The sequence below is a fragment of the Phascolarctos cinereus genome, unplaced genomic scaffold (assembly GCF_003287225.1).
Source record: "Phascolarctos cinereus isolate Bilbo 61053 unplaced genomic scaffold, phaCin_HiC Scaffold_3;HRSCAF=262, whole genome shotgun sequence".
In the NCBI taxonomy this organism is placed as follows: domain Eukaryota; kingdom Metazoa; phylum Chordata; class Mammalia; order Diprotodontia; family Phascolarctidae; genus Phascolarctos; species Phascolarctos cinereus.
In genome coordinates this window covers 98,267,429-98,290,599 of record NW_027555736.1, presented here as the reverse complement: position 1 = coordinate 98,290,599, position 23,171 = coordinate 98,267,429, and the positions used below count along the sequence as shown (strand labels likewise).

General features: G+C 33.9%; 1 protein-coding gene across 4 annotated transcripts in view; it reads left to right on the top strand.

Annotated features, from left to right (window-relative positions):
* The window catches only part of VTI1A (vesicle transport through interaction with t-SNAREs 1A), a 401,209-nt gene that overhangs the window by 70,969 nt on the left and 307,069 nt on the right, over positions 1 to 23,171 (top strand). For 2 of the 4 annotated variants that reach the window (XM_020988024.2, XM_020988030.2), the window contains exons 4-6: positions 5,628 to 5,705; positions 12,175 to 12,195; positions 16,922 to 17,006. In XM_020988024.2, coding sequence (XP_020843683.1) covers positions 5,628 to 5,705; positions 12,175 to 12,195; positions 16,922 to 17,006 — 184 coding nt within the window. The remainder of the gene's footprint in view (positions 1 to 5,627; positions 5,706 to 12,174; positions 12,196 to 16,921; positions 17,007 to 23,171) is intronic. The other 2 variants (XM_020988025.2, XM_020988031.2) reach the window with 1 other exon arrangement.

Sequence of the window (23,171 nt, the reverse complement as noted above, 5' to 3'; positions counted from 1 at the left end):
GACTTTAACCAAATGACCATATTGGAAATTTCTAAGCATTTCACTGTAGATTGGTTTAATTATCTAATGCTTGTTATACAAACAGAAGAAGAATTCATGGATATTTGGTCTGTGATTTAATTTTCCTGAAGTCTTTTTTTTCTGCCTTTGCTTCTTGACAATATATTTCTGCTTTTGATATTTGTGAGATATATATATATATGTATGTATATGTATATGTGTATATACATGTATGCATGTCTATATATACAAATATAACATGTATATTTAATCTATTTTATATATACCTATATGTGTATGTGTATATATATAGATACACATACATACACATACATACGTATACACATAGTTATTTCCTAATGTGTTTAGGTTAGAAAGAATTAAAAATTAATACACAAAGAGCTACAAAATATCTATAAAATGAAATTGGTTCTGTTGACATTCTCTTTTTTTCTTTTTATGATGCTGGAGTTGGGATATCTGAGATCCAAATTCAAATTATATCATCTTAATACATTATTTATCATCCTGGATAGGATAAATTAAAGATAAATATTTATGTGTTAACAACAAAATGCCATTTACCCAGTAATTTGCTTTGTCTTTACTTCATGTATGTGTTAATATACTTTACCTTAAATTGATTTGACTAGAAAATCATTCAGTGGCTGTTGTGTTACAACAAGAATAAAAATTAATAAAAAATACCATCATATTACTTGGTATCAACATGTAAAAGCTACATTTCATGCCTTAATAATCCTCTTAAGATCCTGTATGTGGAGGAGAAGGGTGTTGAGGCTGGGGGAATAGAAGTGAAGTTAGAAATGGGTGCTTGTGCAATAAAGTCAGAATTTAATCTGGAATAAAATGTATTTGAGAAAATGCCATCTCAGCAGCATGATAGTATTTTGGTAAAACTGGGTAATATGTGGTAGAAAATGAATGACAACTATGTGAATAAGTTAGTGACAAATATTATTGTAGATGTACAGGACTTGACAGAGGTATCCAGAAGTATTAATTACAATACATAAAGCAACATTGCATATAAATGCATAACAATCCTTGCACATTGTTAAATATATGTAGGCTCAAAGACATGGCAAAAAGCAATGGAAAAGTATAGCTTGATTGCCTCATTTCTTTTAGACATGGAAAAATTTATAAGCCTCTTTTTTTTCTTTCCTACATACAACTTTGATTAGTACGTGAGAAAACTTCTTTGGTTATAAAAATCATGCAGTATTTTATATCCACTATTTGTATGACAAATAACAAAGATAATAATAAAAGACATCATTAATGTTTGTGAATGTGGCAAAATACTGATGAATAATTAAAGTAGAGAGCAAGGAAAATTAGACCAAAGGGGATGAGAGTGGAGTTGAAACTCTGTGACCCACATGTTTGGAAATAGATTGGGCACCTTTTTCTACAGTTATAGTGTATTTGTCTTACCACATAAAGCTACAGTTGTATGCTACAAAGATGGTTTTTCCTCTCTTCCCTTCTGATGTAGCTGTATAGGTATTAATTTAGCAAAATATCCTGTCTGCCAGGTGTGGGAACTAGCTGATTTTATTGTAATACCAGATCATTACTTAATTCATATGCAACATAGCACAGCACATGGAAAGCATTATAAATCTATTTACAATGTGGCTGGTCTGATGATAACATTGTATTAAATTCCCAGGTGAGGCAATTTAAGCAATTGCTTTGCCATGTGCACGCCATGGAAATTAACTTCTCCTATGCTTTAGTAATAAACCAACTTCATTGTTATGCTTATATTAGTGGTAGATTGTCGAATCCTCAGTCTGGTTACATGTACACTACTTCACATGTAGAATCATACAGGAGGTGGTACAGCAGATCACAGTTCTTAATTAGTTTAAGCTAAGTTAATTCATTTTGTTTCTAATTTAGCAGTGCCTGTCCATGAACATATTCAGTTCAGTTGGGAAATGTTAAGGCTCGGGTCAAGTAGACAGATTGTTTCAAGCCAAATTGCCAGACAGAACTGAGCAAGTGTATCTGTTTGAACTTGGCTTTAAGAAAATCAACCAATCAGTATGCAAAAATCTTGTTCATATACCAAGTGAGACCTGCCTTGAATTTGAAATTTCCCCTTGCAACCACAGGCTCATTTTTGTAATCTCCAGAGAAACTTTTGCCTCTAACTTCTTACAAAAGATAACCAGTACTTTTAATTGTCCTCTATCTTTCTAGGCCTGCATATAACCTAGAGATTTTCAGTGAGTGCCAATGTAGGTGTCCTGACGGAATGGATAACACAATTTCACACAAACACACAACTGAATGTGAGAAGAAGCTGTGGTATTTAACAAATCTTTGTGGAAAAATATTGTCAGTTGGAGCTTTTCAACTCATATGGCACAGTCCAGAAATTTCCCTGGATTACAAACTGCATAGAGCTTCTCTCTTCTCCAGAAGCTCACATATGAAGCGCCAGCAGACAGTGGTAACTGACAACTAAGACTAAAAATGTTGACAATTTCTTGATTTGCCTGGTTAGCTTATGTATAGAAGTCATTAACTATTTATAAAATGCATTATGAATTGGGTTCCTTCAAACTGGAGCTGAGTGTGTGACATTTCCAGCTCAAATTCTCATGCTTGCATTTGGCTAAAGTACAAATTTATATACAGTTGATAGAAAAGTAAAAATATTTTAGTTAGGATTATCTAATTATAGTAGATAATTCATTTTCAATAATTTTGAATCATGAATATTGACATACTCTGTAGTATATGGCAAAGTTTTCTTAGTTTTTTTTTAATTAAAGAAAATCAAACCAGTTGCTATGGGGGTGGGGGGGAAGGAAGACTCCTAGTCAAGCAATGTAACGTTCAAAAGTATTTGCTCTTTTGTATTCGATTAATTTTGCAATCCTCTAATCTAAAATCTTGTCTTCTTTCTCCCCTAATCAAACAATTACAAAGGTTATGTTTTAATTTTTAAATATTTGGAAATCATTATGAGGGAGAAAATGGAAGCATCCAAAGACGGCATTTATAAGTAATGATATAAGGGCATTTTTATTTCTAAAAAAAATTCTTAAGCCTAAATATTTAACTTTTCTATAACCTGTGCTGCACTATTTCCATAAAGAGCTCTTTCTGATATTTGAATTTATCTGTGCTTTACAAGGTTAAAATCAAATTAAAAACAAAGTGGTATGAGAAGACCATTTGCAGTTCTGCATCTTTTTAAAAAAATAAATTGTATTACCCAGAGTCATCAAAATCCTTTTTTTTGCCTTCCAAATTGCAAAAGAATGAGACTTTTGGATAGACATACCCTAAATTTGAGGAAACATGACCCCAAACCAGATTACTGAGCTGCTGTTGAGCCATGAGCTCCTTAAGTCCTGGTCTTTAGGTGAAGAAATGGATGGTAACCAAAACAAGATGAGATAGTTATTGCTATACACTTGTAATTTCCTCCCCTTTTTGAAGTATATCAAATAAAAATATGACAATAATATAATTGAACAATCTGTGCCAATTTGTTGGCTTTTGGGTGAAAAAAGAGAAAAACAAAAACAATCTCCAGATGATATTCTTGCACACTGTGGAATGTTTTAGTCCCCTATAGTGATGAAATGAATAATTAAAACGGCAGCTCTGATACCACAGCCTGTTTAAAGGTTCTCATTTCCTTTAATGCTGTAGAATACTTTTTGCTTAGCTAGTTTGAAACTCCTGTGGCTGAGATCTCCAAATGGGCAAAAGAAAGATTTGGCATGATTTAAATATTGTAGTAGGTCCCTGATGTGCTCTGTCCTTCTACATCAGCTTTAATTTCAACATGATTCAGTATTAAATCAATAGACATGGCTAGACAAGAAATATTTCAGTGAATGGGAGCAAGAAAAGAATGCTATTTGATAATGGTAATCAGGTGCAATCTGTATGTACATTAAATGATTGAGTTTTCTTCCTCATTGACCCAAGGCTTAAATTCGCAGCCTCAGTTTCTCCTTCTATAAAGATCCAATCATGTGGTCTAAAACTTTTGTCATTTGCCAATGTGTAATATCTATTTTACTTGATTTATTGATTGATCATAGGTTAAAAATATGTCTGTAAAGCCACCACAATTTTCTGCATTATGAAAAATCTGCAGAATCTATGTATCCTTTAAGTATATGGCCATGTGGTATGGTAGAAAGAGCACTGAATTTGAAGTCAAGAGACCTGTGTTTACTCCTGGTTCTACCCCTGAATTTCAGAACTTGGACAAGTTATTTAATCTCTGTAGGGCTACTAGTTTCCTCTTATGTAAAGTGAGGGGAGTTAGAGTATATGTTCTCTCAGCTCCAACATGCTATGATTCTTTTTTTAAAGTATCTTGATAATCCATTCTGCTGAAAAAGAGAAGTGTCATTATTTAATTTCAGCTATCATTTTGTATATTTTTATTTGTTTCAATTTACCTATTAGTGTAACCCAGACTAGCCAACCTATACTTAGTCATAACAAATACTGATTTTTTCCAGCCTGTACTTTAGCAGGTAGAGAATTAGGAGTTATCATTCCAAAGGGAGGAATATATTGGGGGAAGGAAGTAGCTATTGGAGAAGTCAGGTGACCTACTGTTTCCTAGTCCTTTTCTTTACTTATGTCTTTGCTTAGTCATTTCAGAAGCAGAAAAGGTAATGAGGTAACTGTGCTAGAAATAATGATGTTGAGGATAATAATGAATAGGTCATTCCAGTTTAACCACTTGTCTTCATGACTTTCTAGCATTTTCAAAAGTGTTTTTGTTTGAGAAAAACAGAACATGCTTATATAAAAGTACCCTTCGTGATGTGAAAAGTCAACTGAGTATAGTCACAAGTGTCTTGTCTTAACTTACTGAGATTATTAAATTTAACCTGTTTTGTGTTTTACGCGAACAACAACCTGATACATGAAAAGCATCTTCCCTTATCCCCTGTTTTCTTTTTTATCCTTTCTTCTTAGACCATCACAAACCAAAGACTAGAGATACACATGCACAACTCAGTTTTAAACTATGCTGTAAAACACTGTTTTCAGATGGGAAGTGTTTGAAAATTCCCTCCTGTTTAATAACATCACAGTCCTGATTGATTTTACAACTTGCAGGGAATAGAATATGGTATTACAATGGTAGTCAGTCATATCAAAGACATAAATCATATAGTGCATCTCCTTCTAGACTGCTAAAGACTCACATATCTTTGCGTTGATACAACCAGGACACTTCCCACCCCCCATGCCTGCAGATGATCAATGTTTACTTCAACTTAATGGCCTTATTTTAATGATATATAATTGGTAGCATACAACTTCTTTTAATTCCATTAATGATAGTGAAGCATATTACGTTGTACTTTGGACCTATTGTTGAATTGTTGGCAAGTTTTTTTTTCCCAGATGATTTTCCCAAATGATTTTCCCTGAAACTCTCAAGTTCAAGAACTTTCAATAACTTTGACTTGCAGATTTTAGCAAATAGGTATCCATTAGGGGGCTCCCGAGGTTTAAGATGATCAGCCTTGATACCAATAATGCTTCGGCGCCTTTACTTTCTAACGCTTCTCTCTGTCTTTTTGTTTTGTTTTGTTTTACAGAAAAGGTCACGGATCGCCTACAGTGACGAAGTACGGAATGAGCTCCTAGGGGATGATGGGAATTCCTCCGAGAACCAGGTAGAATGCTAAGCAGGAAACCCCGGTGGGTGGCTGGAGGGTGAAGGAGGTCAGTGGCACACTGGGCTTCTCAAGCTGCTCCTTAACAGCATTAGCAACAACTCATGTGGAAGTGATACTGTTTAATGCAAAGCTGGAGTCTTAATCAACTTCAAAATGTTTCTTGGAGATCTTACATTTAACCCTTTACCTTGTGATCACTGTCTGCTATCTTTAAAAAAATCTTTTCTTCTCTTTTCTTTATTATTTAGTACTTAACGAATAACTTGAAACACACTGTTTGCAGACAAAGATAAGGTCTTCACCTCAAACACAAGTAGAAGGAATAAAAAAGTACATAATACAGCTTTGATAATAAGGCATTATAATTAAATCAACACTTTACAGGCCAAAGAAATGAGAGTAAGCTTTTAGCATTCAACAAAAAAGACTAGCCTCCTTATTATTTGCCCCTTAAAAAAAAGTAATAAATTTGCCAAAATCCAGATTTTAAATGTAACACTATGAGAGAAACCAGGACATTGTCATAGAAATGTATATAAATGTGTATAGAAATCATTTTTGTGACAAATGCCTCTGCAAATTTATTATGTCACTGTAAAGCATCAGCATAGTCCAAAAGATATCACAATTTCTTTTAATTGGGTCATATAGTTTGACTATCAATTCCAACTGGGACCTAAATGTTGTCCGAAATGTACCAATCTAATCAAATTCTTGCTTTCTGCTTTCTGAATTAAAACTGTAGCCACAGTTTAGTTAGTGTAGGTTAAATGCATGACTTAAAAAAATTAAGGAACCTAAACACAGAGGTTACCTGCAAAATATTTCTCAAGTAGTTCTACTATCTTTGACACTATAAAAGAAATAAACAGTTCAGAACCTGAGCATATTTATTAATATTACTTTGGCAAATGTCATAAAGATCTTTAGTTCGACCAAATTAAAATATACGTGATGCCTCTTGAGTAAACTAAACTTGCATATTGCCTCATAATAATTTATTCTATAAAAACTGCATATTCCTATTCCATTCTACTGGGTAGATGTATTACAGAGTGTTATACACCTGCATGATATTAGCATCTATTTATCTCTTCCAATATTGATATTAGAAGTCATTAAGTATAGAGACTTCACATGTGTGAATAAGATTTTTTTTTCAAAGGGAAGAATCACCAAGCTAGATATATTTGCTTTGTATATAGATTCTTCCTTCTCCATTCCCCCTCAACCCCCTTAATATTTAGATGTTATCAGCATGGGTTCAGACATGTAAACATGTTAAGATATGACTTGGGATTTCAGGCCCTTGACTGAAATGTGAGAATACCTAAGGAAAAAAAAAAGTGGTGAGTACATCAGACATAAAAGGGGACTTGTGATAAAGGGGGTTTGCTCATAATAGATTAAATAATGTGCAAGGATGAGAAGAGAATATTCTCTTTTTGTGTTGTTAAAGAAGGTTTAGTTTGTTCATAAGTATTTAATTTATCATGATTTTATTTCTATTTTTGCTACAACAAAAGCATTATCTTGCCTTTAAACCTCCCAAATGATTGAATGCGTATTTCCCATGTCAACTCCTTTAAAAGCTATAGATCATCCCCTCATCTGAAACTACTGCTTAATGTAGAAGAAATAGAGTAGGGGGAGTTTCTGCCTGGTTCAGAATCCTTCTTTGTAAGAGATGTTGTAGTACTGTGACAGTGATCCCATTTTTAACATGTTCTCTTCTCTCCATGGACATTTTATGTGCCTCAAACATTTGCTTCATATACCTGTAAGCCTGATTTTTTTTTATGCCTAGAGAAGAATATTCCACAAAAATAGGGTGCATTCATATTTTCAGAATAGTTCAAATTATAATCCTGTCACTTTAAAGTGATTATGCAGAGTTTTTTCCTGGACTCAGATAAACGCGCTTATAAATTCTGAGAGTGCTTGGAAAACTTGAAGTTCACTTGTAAGGAACTGTCACTTCAATAAATACATTGTGATAAATTATAGTCATAAGTACATGTAGCTGTTAGATTGTGACTTTTGTGAACTTTTCAGTATGAAATTGGAGTTAGGTGTGATAGACCCCCCACACACACACACTCAACTTTTGGGGGTATTTTGCTACCAAATCACACTTTTCACCAGGTAATGGGGGAAATCATTGAACCTGACATTTATGAAATAATTATTCCAGAGGGAGATAGTCATACTCCCCTCCCCCATCTCATCCACAACCAGGTGTGACCACTTTCTTGTGCATCATTCTGTAGTCAGACTCTAGGTTAGAAAGGGGGGGCTATTTTTTTTAAAGCAAAAGCCTTAACTTGGCACTGAATATAAATTCTCATAAATCAATGACTGAGAAAATAGATGCATATTAGAACTAACTGTACATGTTTTCCTATCTACAATAAGTTTATTTTCAGAGATTTGATGAAGAAATATATAAGCTGATTTTTGGCATTTCCAACGCTTAGACTGAACTAAGTTTTTTATTTTAGATAAATACTTAGAGGTGAGCAGGGTGAGATAGTTAACCTAACAGCGTGCTGTTGACTTAAGGTTTGCATCAAAATGATCATATTTTCTAAAAAAAAATTTAATTCAGACACGAAAGTAATAAAATTGAGTATTAAAAATAGAAAATATGGTAAATAAAGTAAGCTAGAGACCAAATGCTTAATTATTGTCTTTACAGTAATATGTTTTAGAGTGACTCCTTTGAGAATTTAGAAGACTGCAAATACAGTGTCCATTCCTTCTTACTCTTTCAGTACTTTACAATGAGATAATTTGGTACCTAAAACTTTTATAATAATATGTAGGGTTATAATCAGCTAATTAAGTGTAAATATATTAATTTTTTAAGATTAGATTGTTTTTTAGGTATGTAAACATTATAGCTACTCCCCTTACTAAAGTATGCCAAAATTTCATAAATTAAGAATTAAAAAAAATTATATCTTTGATGTACTTCATACTATTACACTACTTCATTTGACTCCATGCTGTTTTAATAAAGTAATTACTTTGCTTTGTACAAATTAATTCATTCCTGATTCAAATCCAGCGAGTACAATCAGATGGGGCTCATTTCTGATTTACAAAGGAGAAACAAAACTATCTACTCTGCATGTTAGAATTGCGTTTGGATTATCTGCTTTCCCAGGAATGTTGTCTTAAGCATTATTAATCTATTATTTTCAAATCATATATGCCATCCTGACTGGCAGTATTTATTAGTGCCTTACAAGAGTTGAGTTCTTGGATATACAGCTACTGTACTTAGAACAGTGTCTTCATTTTAATATATACTAAATTATTTCAGTTTAGTAAGGACCATTCCTTCACCCAAAAAAGAAATTACGAAGTTCAGTTGATGTCTTTTTGTATTAAAGTATGATGATGGGACAGTTATTGGAGTCCAACTTTTGCCATTTGAACTAGATTATTCTTTCATTTTCCATATGCAAAATGTATTGATTAATAAGGAATCCAAGACAATCTTAAATGTGTTTAAAAAATTAAATGTAGAGTAGCATATTTACAAATACTTGATGAAATATTTGTGGCAAACCAGTATTTTTCTGAGATATGATTACTTAATTTCTTAACTACAAGGTTCTCCTAAGTTCTGATTTGGACTTGCTGTGCATAAAGTGTGTTAAACTTCAACTCCAGACCAGGGGGTGAAGTCGGTCAATTTAATTCCCCAAGATCTAAAGAAGGTCGGTATCATTTCATATAGCCCTGGCAGAGCAGATCATTACCAGACACAAATCTGTTCGTTACGTGCTGAGGGTTTATAGCAAAATAAATAGACTGTCATCATAAGTTCAGAAAATTGTGTGTTCGACCCATGATAATGTGTAAAGGGCGTTTAATAGAGTTCAGCATTTATTCGTTATCTGTATGCGGACAGAGACGGCAGTGGCGTTATCAGCTTTAAAAAAATTCGGTAGTTTCCTCTGTCACGTGATACACCTTACACACACATACATACACACACACACACACACACACACACACACAGAGGCATGTGCGCGCACACACTCTCTCACATGCTCTGAGGCGCAGTTTTGATTTTAGTCACAGCAGAAGGCTTAACCACAAGAGATTCCACTGGTTCAAACCAGCGTAAACCAGATTTTTTCGGCCTACAAAGGGGCAGATTACCTCTTGTATCAAATTCTGCATTGAAAAAAAAATCTTTGTTTCAACAAGAAGTGTCAATTATCATAACCTAAAATGGTGGCTGTACACAGTTTAAATACATTCACAATTGAGCAAATGATGAACTCAGTCAAAAATAAATTTATTAGGTTTGAGGCTGGTCTAATTGTTAATTATAAAAAAATTTAACCATCTTTTGTTAATTTGGATGAATAGCTCTCAGCATAAACTTTAAAAAAAAAAAAGACAAAAAAACCCCTTTCCATTACCTAGCTTAGCAGCAAATCCTGTGCAAAGCTTAAAGCCAGCCATGCAGCACAAACAAGATAGAACATTTTTTGTTTGGAAACTATTGAAAAAACAAATGGGGAGCATTTTTAAACACTCATTGATTATGGCAGGGTGGTATGCCCCAAATGGTCTCTATTGCAGAAGAGTAGTTTTAAACTTTGGCCCTTTAAGTATCATAGTCAACTGAAGAATGGTGACCCCAGAAAGAAAAGATAGCTGTGTGATCTGCTCCCAAATCGGCTCTGTCTGAGGCGAATTAATGTTTGCCTTTTTTTTTTTAGGGTGAGAAAAAAAGGAAAAAGACAAACCAATTTATGATAGGCCAGGTACTTGAGTTTAAAATTTAACTTCTTGAGTAAAAAGTAGTTTTTTTTTTTTTTACAAAATGATTAGAAGCTTTCATCTTACATACTGGGTTGTTACTGAGCCAACGAGCTTGCTAGTTGAGTGTCCATTTTGTCCATTTTGAAGAAAGAACAGTGAATTTTCTTAAAAAGTAAATCCATTAGGCATTTTTGATGTAATAGATTCTTGCTCCTCTATTTTGTGAAAGGATTCCATACAGTCATATATTACTTCCTTGTTTATTTGAAAATTAATCTTATAAAATGAAGAACCAGAATAATTTTGTGGATTCGTTGAGTTGGTGTCAAAAATCAACTGTTGGTATTGAGATAACTATGTTTAAATAGTGCACATTCTTTTTGAGAGAATTTTGGCAAACTAGTTCTACTTTTGCTCCTGAAACAATGATCTAATTTGACGGATTACATAAGACTTGTATTTTAGTAAATAGATTTAATAGTTAGACTTAATAACTAGTCTGTTAGATTTGTGTGTGTTTTAAAATCACAGGTCGTAAATTAAATGGAGAAAGAAGTGAGAATGCAAATTTCAGGCTTGTAGCAGTTATGTCCTTTATAGTCTGTTGTGATGTGTCTATTTCATGGTAGGAAAAAAATGGCAATCAGCTCAACAGTTCACTAACATTTACAATGATTTAGGAGTCTGTTAAAGAAGCATATCAAAATGGATAAGCCAGATGCTTGGACATCCATTTTCGTACTTTGTAAGTAAATAAGCAACTTTGTATTTGGTGTTTAAATTTAAAAAAATTAAATGACTAAAGTATCATAAAATTTGCCAATTTCACAGTTAGGACAAGAACTTGATTTTAGTTTGACTTCACTGAAAAGATTCTGAAATATAAATAAATTCAAAATACTTATAGTGTGGAATTAGCTAGATTTGCAAAAGTACTTATTCAGATTGAAATCTGACAATGTTTTAAAATCAAAATATTGAGTTTATATGCAGTAGCCTCACTAAAAAGAAATCAATGCTAGTGATTACATTTATTTCTAATGTCAGATATCTTGTAGTAAATGTCTCATGGCCTAAATAAGCATTATCTTTCCTTACGTAGTTTGTTCATTTCTTAAAGAAAACTAAGTTCCATCCAATAGAATAGGGAAACATGCTTGATAGCTAATATGTAGATCTTTGATATATCAGTTATTAACTGTGAAACAGTATAAACTAATAATCTGTTTCATTTGTTTTTAAAAATAGAAATCGTTTGTCAAGACCTCAAATAGAGAAACATCCTAAAAACTTGTATATAACAAAACCTCTTCAGTGGTACCTTCTTAGAAGAGAGGAGCAGTAAACTTGTTTTTTTTTCTTTATAATATAGACTTCTATGAAGTCATTCCCCTTTATTTCATGATGGTGTCTTAGATGTACTTTAAAAGAGAATTTCACACTATTCTCTTTGTTTAATGTGACAGTGTGAGAAAGTGATCTTTATTCGTTCAAAAAACTCTGCGTGTAGTCTATGTTTAGGTTCTTTTAATGTGTTTGTCTGTGATTTTTAAATGCTAAACATGTAAACAGATAAATTGTCAATGTTAATTCTGTATCCTGTCATACAACTGATCTTTCTTTCCTGCCATTTCTTTCCTTTTTATCTTTTTTTTTTTTTGGTGCGTTCATGTTGCAGTTGATAAAATTACGTGAAGAGGTGAGTACTTTCTAGCTTTTGTTGTTGTCTGGCTTTCTCATAAAGCTGAGTTTCTAAATCTCAAGTAGATCTCTTGGTTCAGTGTTACAGGGAAATTGACAAAGCACAAGTATTGATTATATTGCTTAAAACCATTCTCTACTTTATGCCTTTCCTCAATAACTATCTATCTACCACAGTTATTAATATTGTTTGGTGGCACAGTGGAAACGTAGGCCTATTCAAAGCAGGAAAAGGGATGAATGATAAAAATATATCTTAAAGATGTACCTGTGTCATTTGTGAAATATAAAATTTGCTAAGTTGTGAAAACTGTAAATCTGTTGTTTTTCTGAAAGTGGTTGATTAGGCAAATATCTTCAAAATATTCTAATTCGTCTCCTACTACTTAAAAAAAGAAAAATCCTTTCCTTTACCTTGATATTGTTAAATGTTAATATGAGATCCTTCTAATCTCCAATTCTCTTTGGGGGAATATGTCTGTATTATAAATGCACTACTGGTCAATGTGCCCAGATTCCTAGTTTTATCAGTAGCTTTAGTCATTGTTAAATACAGTATCTATTTTATGGTAAAACAGCACCAAAAGTGCCCTTATTTCTTGGAGTGTGATGATTGTTTTAGAGTGCAGTTTGCCATCGCTCCAAATTTATTTGAGACCCAGGAAATATTTATAGCACTGTTTCTTATGTCCTCTCCATAGCAGTGAGGGATTTTATATTCTCTCAGGGGTATGTGATATATGATAACAATTACTATGATTTTGATGAATCATGATTGATCTTTGCTGCCATCAATTTTGAGTTGAAATAATAGCTGATATTATATTTTAAACTTAATTTTAAATTATATATTGCAACAAGAGCAGCCAGAACTGTCCTTGTATGCAGCTTAACATCAATGATGAGGAAGTACTTGTTATAACGGTTTTGTGTTGTTTTAGGAATACTTCAGCATTTTCTAGGCTATATTAGTGCTTATTTGGGGACTAATGGGTATAGTGGTTTTCAATAACTCTTCCTAACCAAGGTGCATTATTGGTGCATTTTCATTAATAAACAGTACCTGGAAGGAAAAGTGAAGAAGAAAGAAATGTAGACAGATTTTCCTATCTTATTTCTGTGTCCTTTTACTATTCCTTACACATAAGCAGTTGACTATGTTAAGTGGATTTGTGTAAACCAAGTCCTTACATATAATAAGATTATAAGGGACAGTGGATGATTCATTTGAACCTACTTCTCCTATAGGACAATATTTTTCTATAAGTATATATACTCCCATGGGATATTGTAAGCCTCGATTTACATGAAGGTAGCATTAAAAATTATGTTGGAGCTTGAGCTTTCAAATGATAATGGAATTAATGTTAGACCTCAAAGCTTTGATCAATATAAGAAAAATAGGCGAAGCTGCTTCCCCTAAATTTGTCAGGAATATATTTAACAAAATGTGTTATGTTGCAAATAAGTAGCCTTTAAAGGGTCAGTATTTTCTCCAGAAGCCCTGTATTTATGAAGACGAATTGTGTGGCATTATGTGTATTAGGTGGAAAAGTTGGATATGTTGCATTTGCGTTTTAAAAAATATGTTTATTTTACTTTATCTCAACTTAAAATTCTTCTTTTGTTAGGGTTCTCAGATTAATGGTTCTTCAGTGCATGTTTTTTGGAAACTGTAAACTGTAATGGAATTGTTATTGGAATTAGAATTAGATCATTCAACTATTAGAGTTGTATCCTGTGAAATATACTTTTAACTTACTTTGCAATGGATGCAGCAGGCTATTTCTAGTCTAGATTACTCTGCTGCTTCTGCCTTCATTTATGATGTATTCAGAATACACGATTCAGATAAGATGCTGATATTTCTCTTGTATGGAAAGCAATCAAGGCTTCTTAATAGTAGTTATCCAAAGGAGGCATGCACTCACCTTTTTAAAAATTCTGATTTGCCATGTTGAAGGATAATGTAGCATTGACTTTCTTATCATTAAAATGCTCATTTCTAATTCATCTATGTTAATGGGATACTCCTTGGAAGCTGTGTGTTAGCATAAATCAAGATGAATTGGCTTTGTCATTCCTGAGCTCTCAGTTTGAATCCTGCTCAGAGAATGGCTGAATCACCAGCATTCCATGTTTGCACAACTTTCTCACACTCTGTCTGAAGCTCCTACTCATTCACTTTTCTGCTTTGAAAAGGGCTGAGAAGAGGGCGAGAGAATGAGTTTGGGTGGGAGACTGGGGGGCAAGTTGAAAGCATCAGCTGCTACTGTAGTATGTTGCCTTTCATTTTCAGAGGCCAGGGCAACGTACAACTTAGGAGAACAATATAAATAGAAGAGCTGATACAAGAACTTGATTTTGGTCTGATTTAACTGAAAAGGTTCTGAAACATCAAGTGAGAGCCAACTCTAATGTGGGTGTCGAACTAATTCCTCTCATGTGAAAATTTCTTATGGCAAAATTGGACTGTTCCAAAGTATGTTCACTTCCTCCAGGTTTGTTTCATAGGAATGTACACATTGAAAGAGAATTATTATTTTAGACAACATTGCTCCATTATAGCATTAGTATGTCATATAACCTGGTTTTCTGCATGTCATGGCATTAAATTCTTTTTATTTTAATGTTACATTTCTTACTGTAGGTATTGTTATATAATTAGAATAGACTATCTTTTATACTGATCCCCAAAGTTGTTACCAATAGTAGTCACGTTCCCTTTTAACTTTAGGTTTCCTTATACTTTTTGAGATGAACCCCAAATGTCTGTTGTCTTATCCTAGTTTAAAATTTCATTTTAGCTTTGATTTTACATATCTTACCGAGAAGTATAAATAATTTGAAATGGAATTAACCTTCATTAAAATAGAAAACAGCATTATATAAAGCCAAGGTTTGTACACAGGGCTTTTTGGTGGCTTTATCCTAAATTCCTGAGAACTGAGAGAAGTTGGGGTATGAAGACAGGTTTCAGGGAATAGGAATGCTATCTTTGAATAAAGTCCATTTAGGAAAGTTTTTAAATTATTCAAATTGGCCATGCATCTCAACTAGGTACAGATCTATTTGCTTTTATGATTTCAATTAGAGAGCTACAACTTGTGTTTCTAAATTCTCTTAAGTGCTCTTGCTTTTTCTTCCAATGCTCTGCCTCCCATGAATGTGAAAAGCTTTTTTTCCCCAATTTACTCTTAACCTATCCACTGTGTATTAGACGACTCTATTAATTATTATAGACTGCTATTGCAGCTCTCCTGACCTTCACATCAGGTCCTATCTATGCTGATCTAAATGCATTGTTTTAATGATTCTTTTCTCCCCCCAAAAAAAAATTCAAGGAAAGCTTTGATGTGGCTTTAGCTGCCTCCAACGTCTGGCCGCATCTCAGATGTGTCACCTATGCCGGGAGGGAATAGGGAAATCACGTTTTGAATGGTAATGATAACATACTAATCACTTCCTTACTTTGAAGATAGAAGCGAGATATTCTGTCAGCATCCCTGGCTGCTAGAGCTCCGAGGCACCGGTCTAGGTGTATTAGCTTAAGTGTGCATGTCAATACAGCTTGCATCTCCAAGATCCATAGGGGCTCATTAGAGCAAGGTAGATCGTTTCGCTAGACAGCCACTCAGATAATATGTATGGCACCTCCTTTATTATTATTATTAGAAAGCATTTCTTGGGTTTTAAATGACATCTGTCAACAACACAAAGTTGTAGGGGTGGTTTTTTTGTTTTGTTTTTAGCTAGATAACAAAATACTGGTTTGAAGGTATAAGATATTAGGTAGAAATGTATATAAATATGTAAGTGTGAATATGTAGATATATGCTTATATAGGTGTATGCATGAGTATGATTAGTTTATATTTGTTTTTGACAACCCAAATGGATAGCTGTCTAAAAAGAAAAAGTGAGCTAGATAGAATTAGAAAGTAGAGTTTGTGTGAGATTAGATTTGAAATGAACAGCATTTGATTTCTTAGGATGGCAGAACAATTGGTGGTGGTTATAAGGTTGAGTCCATATAGATCAGTGCATTACTTCATTCAGTATGTCTGCCTTTTGCAATCCATAATTTCCTGTTTTTGTGTGCATTGAGGCAGATGTTTACCTCTTGTTTCTCAGTGTTTTAACCACGAGTCACAAGGACTTCTGTACTGTTCTGATTTAGTAGAATATGTTGTTCTATACAGCATCTTTCTGGAGAGCCCATGTAAGAGAAGCGTTCTCTTGAAAATTAAGTTCTCATTATAAAATCACTGCACTTCTCCTCCTCTTCCCCCCCCCCTTGTAATGAAAAGGAAAAATGGGTTTCTGAAGTTAGGATTTTTAAAAGTATAATGTAAGGATTACTGATCTTCAAGTATAACTTAATACATTTTTCCTCTGATGAGGCAGGAAAGATAAATTCTATTCACATTCATGTGTTTCCTGATGTTTAGAAATAAGATATCTACACTCCTTCATAATGGCCACCTCATAACAAAATATAATTCTGTATTTCAAAATAAAAATATAATTGGTACATCATTGATTGATTGCTAATCTCTCCATGCTAGTGGTTTTGGTAATGGGGCATTTGATAAAATAGCTAGAGAAGTTTATTGTTGTTTTTAAATGTTTGGGCATATGAGATCATAATTAAAAAAGGAAAGATGGGGAAAGGAGAACATTGTAGACAGGCATCTGATTTCTTTTTTTCTTTTTCTTTTTCAGAGGGCACATCTGCTCGATAACACAGAGAGGCTGGAAAGGTCATCTCGGAGACTAGAGGCTGGATACCAAATAGCAGTGGAAACCGGTAAGAATTCTGAGAGTGAGCAAATTGTCTTGCTTATGCACAGCAGTCTTCACAACACATGACATTTCAGGGAAACTTCAAAGGAGAAGCAGAGACAGCAGCCCGAGATGTGGTTTACATATTGGGGAGACAATTGGGAGCTTATTTGCGCTTATCTTTTTTCAAGTTAAAAGGCATGACATCTACTGAAAACAGTTCCTGAGGTTTAAAAGTATACATCAGAAAAGAGATGGAATACTTTGTCTAAATTCTACATTTGTCTTAATATGCAGTTACATGTTGTCAGTTTACCCACCCGCAATGATTGGTAGCACACAGTGCAGTCTCCATTTGTTTTCTTCTTTTTCTTTTATTCACATATGTAAAAATTAACATTTTAATAAATCTAAATGGTCTGGAGGCAAAGAAGTAATATGTTTCTTGGTTCAACTTGCTCATTTTCCCTGATGCTGAGGATGCTTTACCTAATGAATCTGCAATTTTAAATAATAATGAATACAGCAAGCTATCAGATATGTAAAAATTGAATTAAATTAAGTAGCAGTGTTAAAGTCCATGATGATCTTATTAGCATTGGTTAGCACTGCCCAAACTTCTGGGCTGAATTAACACCCATCAGTGATATGTGAAAACACACAAGTAATTAGGCTTCAAAGTCTTGTCTACTTAAATAAATAAGCTTCTGCAAAGTTATGGAAAGTTTCGTGCAATTATTTTTATATTTTACATAGTGAAAAATTGTCTGTGAATGATCTTTAGTTAATATTCACCAAGTCTCTCCTGAATACAGCTTTGTTCACCTTTCCATTGGATTAAAAAATTTTTTTTAAGTTTTAGTAAAGCATAGGCTTTATGAGTGTTGTTCTTTGAGAATTTGAAGGAATGCTACAGTATAACAGTTGTACACCTTCTAGATATACTATGAAGGCTATAGGTCAGTACCATTTTCAACAATCTTTTTCTAAGGGTGTTGTCATTCAGATGGTTCTCTTTATGACAGCCTAGTTTTCTGTTTATATTGTTATTTTTAACTTTTCCAAAGCATGATTTCTTTTGATACCTGGCTTATTTTACTTTTTTTTTTTTTGCAGGGACCTAGGTCCTTGAGTGACATTAAATTCTCTAACTAGTTTTAAATATAAAATTCTGCAGAACTGGGTGGGAAGAACACAATTGACATTGGCAATTTGTCAGTGGTGGACAACCTGTTAAAAAACTCTCAGCTCTTCCTGCTACCAATAACCTAGGAAAGCTCTCCTTTATGAATATGGTTTTCAGTTTTACCATCTACTCATGGGGTGGTTCTCTATCTTCATTGGATAATGAAAGTTTCATGTATTTTTATTTTTGTACTTGAATTCAATTAGAAGTCATCTTTTAATATTCTGGTATTTGTCTTTCTGTTTGTCATAGAGTAGAATTTTGATTTTTTTATTAGAGATACAATTTGCAAATTGAATTTGGGAAAGGAAAGGAAGGAAAAGCAAAGATCATTTTGTTTCAGCTATTCTCTGAGAAGGTGTCACTGTCAGTGTTACCCATGAACATCGACAAGGGAATTTAAAGACGAAGTATTCCTTTGAGCACACCTCTCTGGATGATATTGAGTTGGATTAGGTGGTTGCTCCATTTTCAGGTGTTCTAAAATAATTTAACCACATCATCATAACCATTCTGCCAACATAAAAAGTGTCATGTAACTTTCTCCACTAACTAGAATGTTTCATGAAAGATCAATTACAGGGCAACCTCCTGTCCTTTTGCATTGCATAACTTTGAATTGAAAGAATGAGGTGTTATAAAGTTAGCCACGTATTGGCCATGCAGAGTGGCTAAATGAAGGCTGTGTGCAGAATCCCCCAGGAGGGGAAGGCAGACAAAGATACAGTTACTGCTTGGCTAGAAGTCAACCCAGCATTATTTCAGATAAGATTAGGTATGTTCTGGGGGCCTTGTGTTCTCAGTATCTCTGGCAGCAGTTTCTGTCAGAGAACCCTATATGCCATCACAGACTGGTATTCTCCCTCAGAGGTTTGGAGTAGGGTGAGAACTAATTCTACCTCTCCATAACGTTATCACTGCTCGCATTTGAAGTAATGTTAGAATGGTGAATTCTGTCAGTAAAATACTGACATGACTTCCTTCTGTTTCCTTCACTATTTCCATTGAGGAGTTGATAGTCAAGTGATCATGGCCTAGACTGTTTGTAATGTAAATGCATGACAAACATTTATAAAGAAGCAATATAAGCATAACATTATTCACAAAGAAAATTCTTGAGGGTTTTTTAAAGGTAGTAAGATAGTATGAAAAAATTGAAAATTGAAAAATTGGGTAAGGACTTGGAAAGAATGTCATCTACTGGGAGTCATCTAGTCCAAGTTGAGAAAAATAAGAAAAGTCTTGGCTGTACCACTAACTAGCTGTGTGACCTTGGATTAGTCACTTAAGTACTCTGTGCATGTTTCCTTATTCACAAAATGGATATGACCTTTCCCATCCACTTCTGTAGGCTGTGAGATAAAACTAGATTATATGTACAAAATAATTTTTTAAATGGAATGTGTACCATAAATTATCTTCTTAAATTTCTGAATGCAAAAATAATTAGTTTTCTTTTAAGGCCGTATGCATAACAGTAGGGCAGAAATCCAGAAAACTTCTATTCTCTAAAAGTTGGTCGTCTTTATATCTTTCCATAACATTTGAAAAAATATTTGATGGCATATTATTGTATTTGACCCCTGATGTCATCATAACATTAACTAGAGATAGTGAAATATTTCATAATATTATTTTAACATTTGAAAATTAATATATTTGGTTTGAAAACTTTATTCTCTCTTCTAATAATATAAACTGGAGTATGAATACTTTTCCATTCTGATTCCTTAAAGTCTATTGGCTTGTGCTAATTATGAGTGCTTACAGTCAAATGACAATTCTGAATGAAGTAAAATCTAGAATTTTGGTATGCAAATCCATTTGCTTTTTCCTCAGTAGTGAATAATGATCACAATAGATCAAATAACTATTTATGTAAGTCTTCATTGACTGTAAATGATACAGTGTATTAGGGCTTCCACATTTTTGAGTGTCATCAGTATTTTGTGGCTACCAGTATTTTGAATTAAGTAGCTGTTTTTTCCCATTTGACAAATTTAGTAATGAATGCATTTATACCAAGATTTAATGGGAATCATTTAATTTTCACTGTATTGGGAAAGAATTGTATGTAGTGATTATAAGTAGTTTCTTTCCAGTGTGTCTTTGTGACTAAATTTTTTAGATTTGCTATTTTGAGGCATCATTTATTATTTGAAATCTGGATTTCAAAGTTTGTGCATTTATACTCTAAATAAAATGATCCCTTTTCTGCTCCAGTTTTCTGAAATTATTAGCAAAAAAGGTTATCAAAAAGCCAAACCATTTTGAAACTCGACTTGGCATCTATGAAAAACAAGACATTTATAGAAATAAGTTACTTATTTTCAAAGGAAAGAACATCTCTTTTTTGATATTTTGTTGTGATGTTTTATTTGTATCTCATCAAGAAATGAAGCAGCTATTATCTCTTCATGAGCAGCTGATTAAGCAGAGCAGCACATGTCCATCTTTTAAAAGTTATACTTGGGTGAAAAAAATGCTTTGATTATCACAATGTTCCATTTTATAGAAATATTTTGAAGACTACACAAGTTTTTAAGAATTTTATTTATATTTGAAGAAGAAATGTCAGTCTTCTAGCTATCATATGCAAGGCTCTCATCTATAAAAAGAAGTATCTGAAGGAGATCAGCTAGTGTTATGTTAAAGAGCTGGAAGCTGGACAACTTTGAGCTTGATTTCATGAAGGGCCACTGCCATGTGTTCCTCCAAAACATTTCTGGATGTAGCTATGAAAAAGGATGTGTGAAAGATGCCGCATGAATAGACTTTTGGTTTGATGCAGTTTGGCATTTCTGATGTTCTTGTCTCAGTGCCTCTGCATGGAAAGCTATTGCTCCTTTCTGTTTCCTCTCAGTAGACAGGTATAACCATTGAGCAGTATAGATGCTTGTGCCATTTGAGGTCAACTATTTTATCCTCAAAACTCTGGATTATTTTCTCTTTCCATTGTAATTATATTTACAACTTTAACTCAAGTCAAGAATCCAGAATAAATACTTGATCAATATTGTCAGAGAAGTATGATCAGTAGAGTAAATAGGCAAAAGGCAGTGATTCCAGGCCTACTTGTCCCATCAGTATGAAAGTAGTTAATATAGTCAGTTGTTTGGCAGTGTGTATAGTTGTTATATAGCTAGAGTTAGCAAAATGATGCATAATGCATGTGAAGTCAACCATAGTACAGTCAGGACACCCATAGTAAATAATTTCATTTTCCATGCAAAGATATCCTTTATTGATGGAGATCAAGGCTAAGAATATTTGATGTTGAATATTTTTACATTTCATAAGCAAAGCACTAAGGAAGTCAAGGATGAATAAGGAAGCACAAAATTTGTTTCAGACACAGTTAAAAACTGTTGAATTTACAGAAAATCCTATTAAATCACTTTCTTAAAAAATATAAAAACATGGTATATGTTCATTGGCTCAGGATGATTTTTCAGCCTTGCATATGGAATCAGTCCATCCAACTAGAAAAGTATGATCAGTCCTCCTCACATTTATCCATGTCAGTAATGATATGTAGCAGCCTAAAGTCTCGTGTGGTCACATGTTCAAGTTTATGTTTTTAAATCCAAGCCCATCTTAACTTCTTGTTCAAACACCTACTCTGGTGCCTCATTATGGCATGGAGTTGACCCTTTGTTCTCAAAGATCATACCACCTGTTTTGCAGGTTTTGTTATTCTAGAAGGCCTTTCAGTTTGATCCTTAGGACAAGATAGAGTCTGTTCTCTAAGGATTAATCTAGCTAAGCAATACTTGTTGACTTGACTAAGAATGGAGAAGCTCAACTCTAATAGGTTGGTCAGTAGATGAAAAATGTTTTGTCTGTGTCAGCTTACAGAAAAATAAAAATGGTCCTCTTACTTTGTGTCCCCATTCTGCTTCCATAGGGATAGTAACGTAGTAATGGAAAAGCGTCAGAGTGTAATAACAATAACAGTTTCTAGTCTTTGTCAGCATTAGCTTAACTCTAGGGATAGAGACTAGACCTGTGATTTTATTAGTGTAGGCAGTTCCTGATGAGGAAACTACCAATGCAAGTCAGCATCTTCTTTCCAACGTAGCATCTCTTGAAAGTTGCTCACAATGCTGAGATGGTAAATAACTTGCACGATCATTACGTGCTGGAGTTGGGACTAGAGCTCAAACCTTTCTGATTTTACAGCCAGACTACTACTAGGCCACACTGCCTTTCCCTGCATAGACCATCTCAAAGGGGAGGGGCATCATCATACAACATCTCTGGAGTCAGAGGAGCAGAGTTCAAATCTGGCTTCTGAAATTCACTTTCTCTGTCACCTTGGACAAGTTACATGCCCTCTTTATACCTCAGTTTCCTCATTTGTAAAATGAAGGGCTGGCCTAAATGGCCTCTGAGATCCGCTAACATAGAAAAACATATCGATGGCCAAAAGTGTAGCATATCTGGTAGGTTCTTTGGAAGATTTATGAAAAAAACATGGACCAAAGCTGCATAGGATAAGGAAGTGTGGGTGGTAGCAATGTGCACTGATGGAGGCAGTGTCCAAAGCAGTGAAAGCACAGGTACTTCAACATAGTGATATTCTTAACTACATTCAGATCCTGAAGTGATGTTAATTTAAATGTCTAATCAATATATAGTCTGATGATCCCTTCCTGGCCTATTTTTTTCTATCCATTTCATCTCAATTAATTTGAATTGATTCATGGTATACATGGGCAGCTAGGTGGCACAGTGGATAATTGCGCACTGGGCTTGGAACCTTGGAATGTCATGAGTTCAAATCCAGCCTCAGACACATACTAGCTATGTGACCTTGGGCAAGTCACTTAATCCTGTTTGCCTCAGTTTGTCATCAGTAAAGGGCTGGAGAAGGAAATGGCAAACCGCTGTAACACCCTTGCCAAGAAAATCCTGAATGGGGTCGCAAAGAGTTGGACACAACTGAAACAACTCAACAACAACCACAACAAAATGGTATACGTGCAATTCATTCTGATCTAG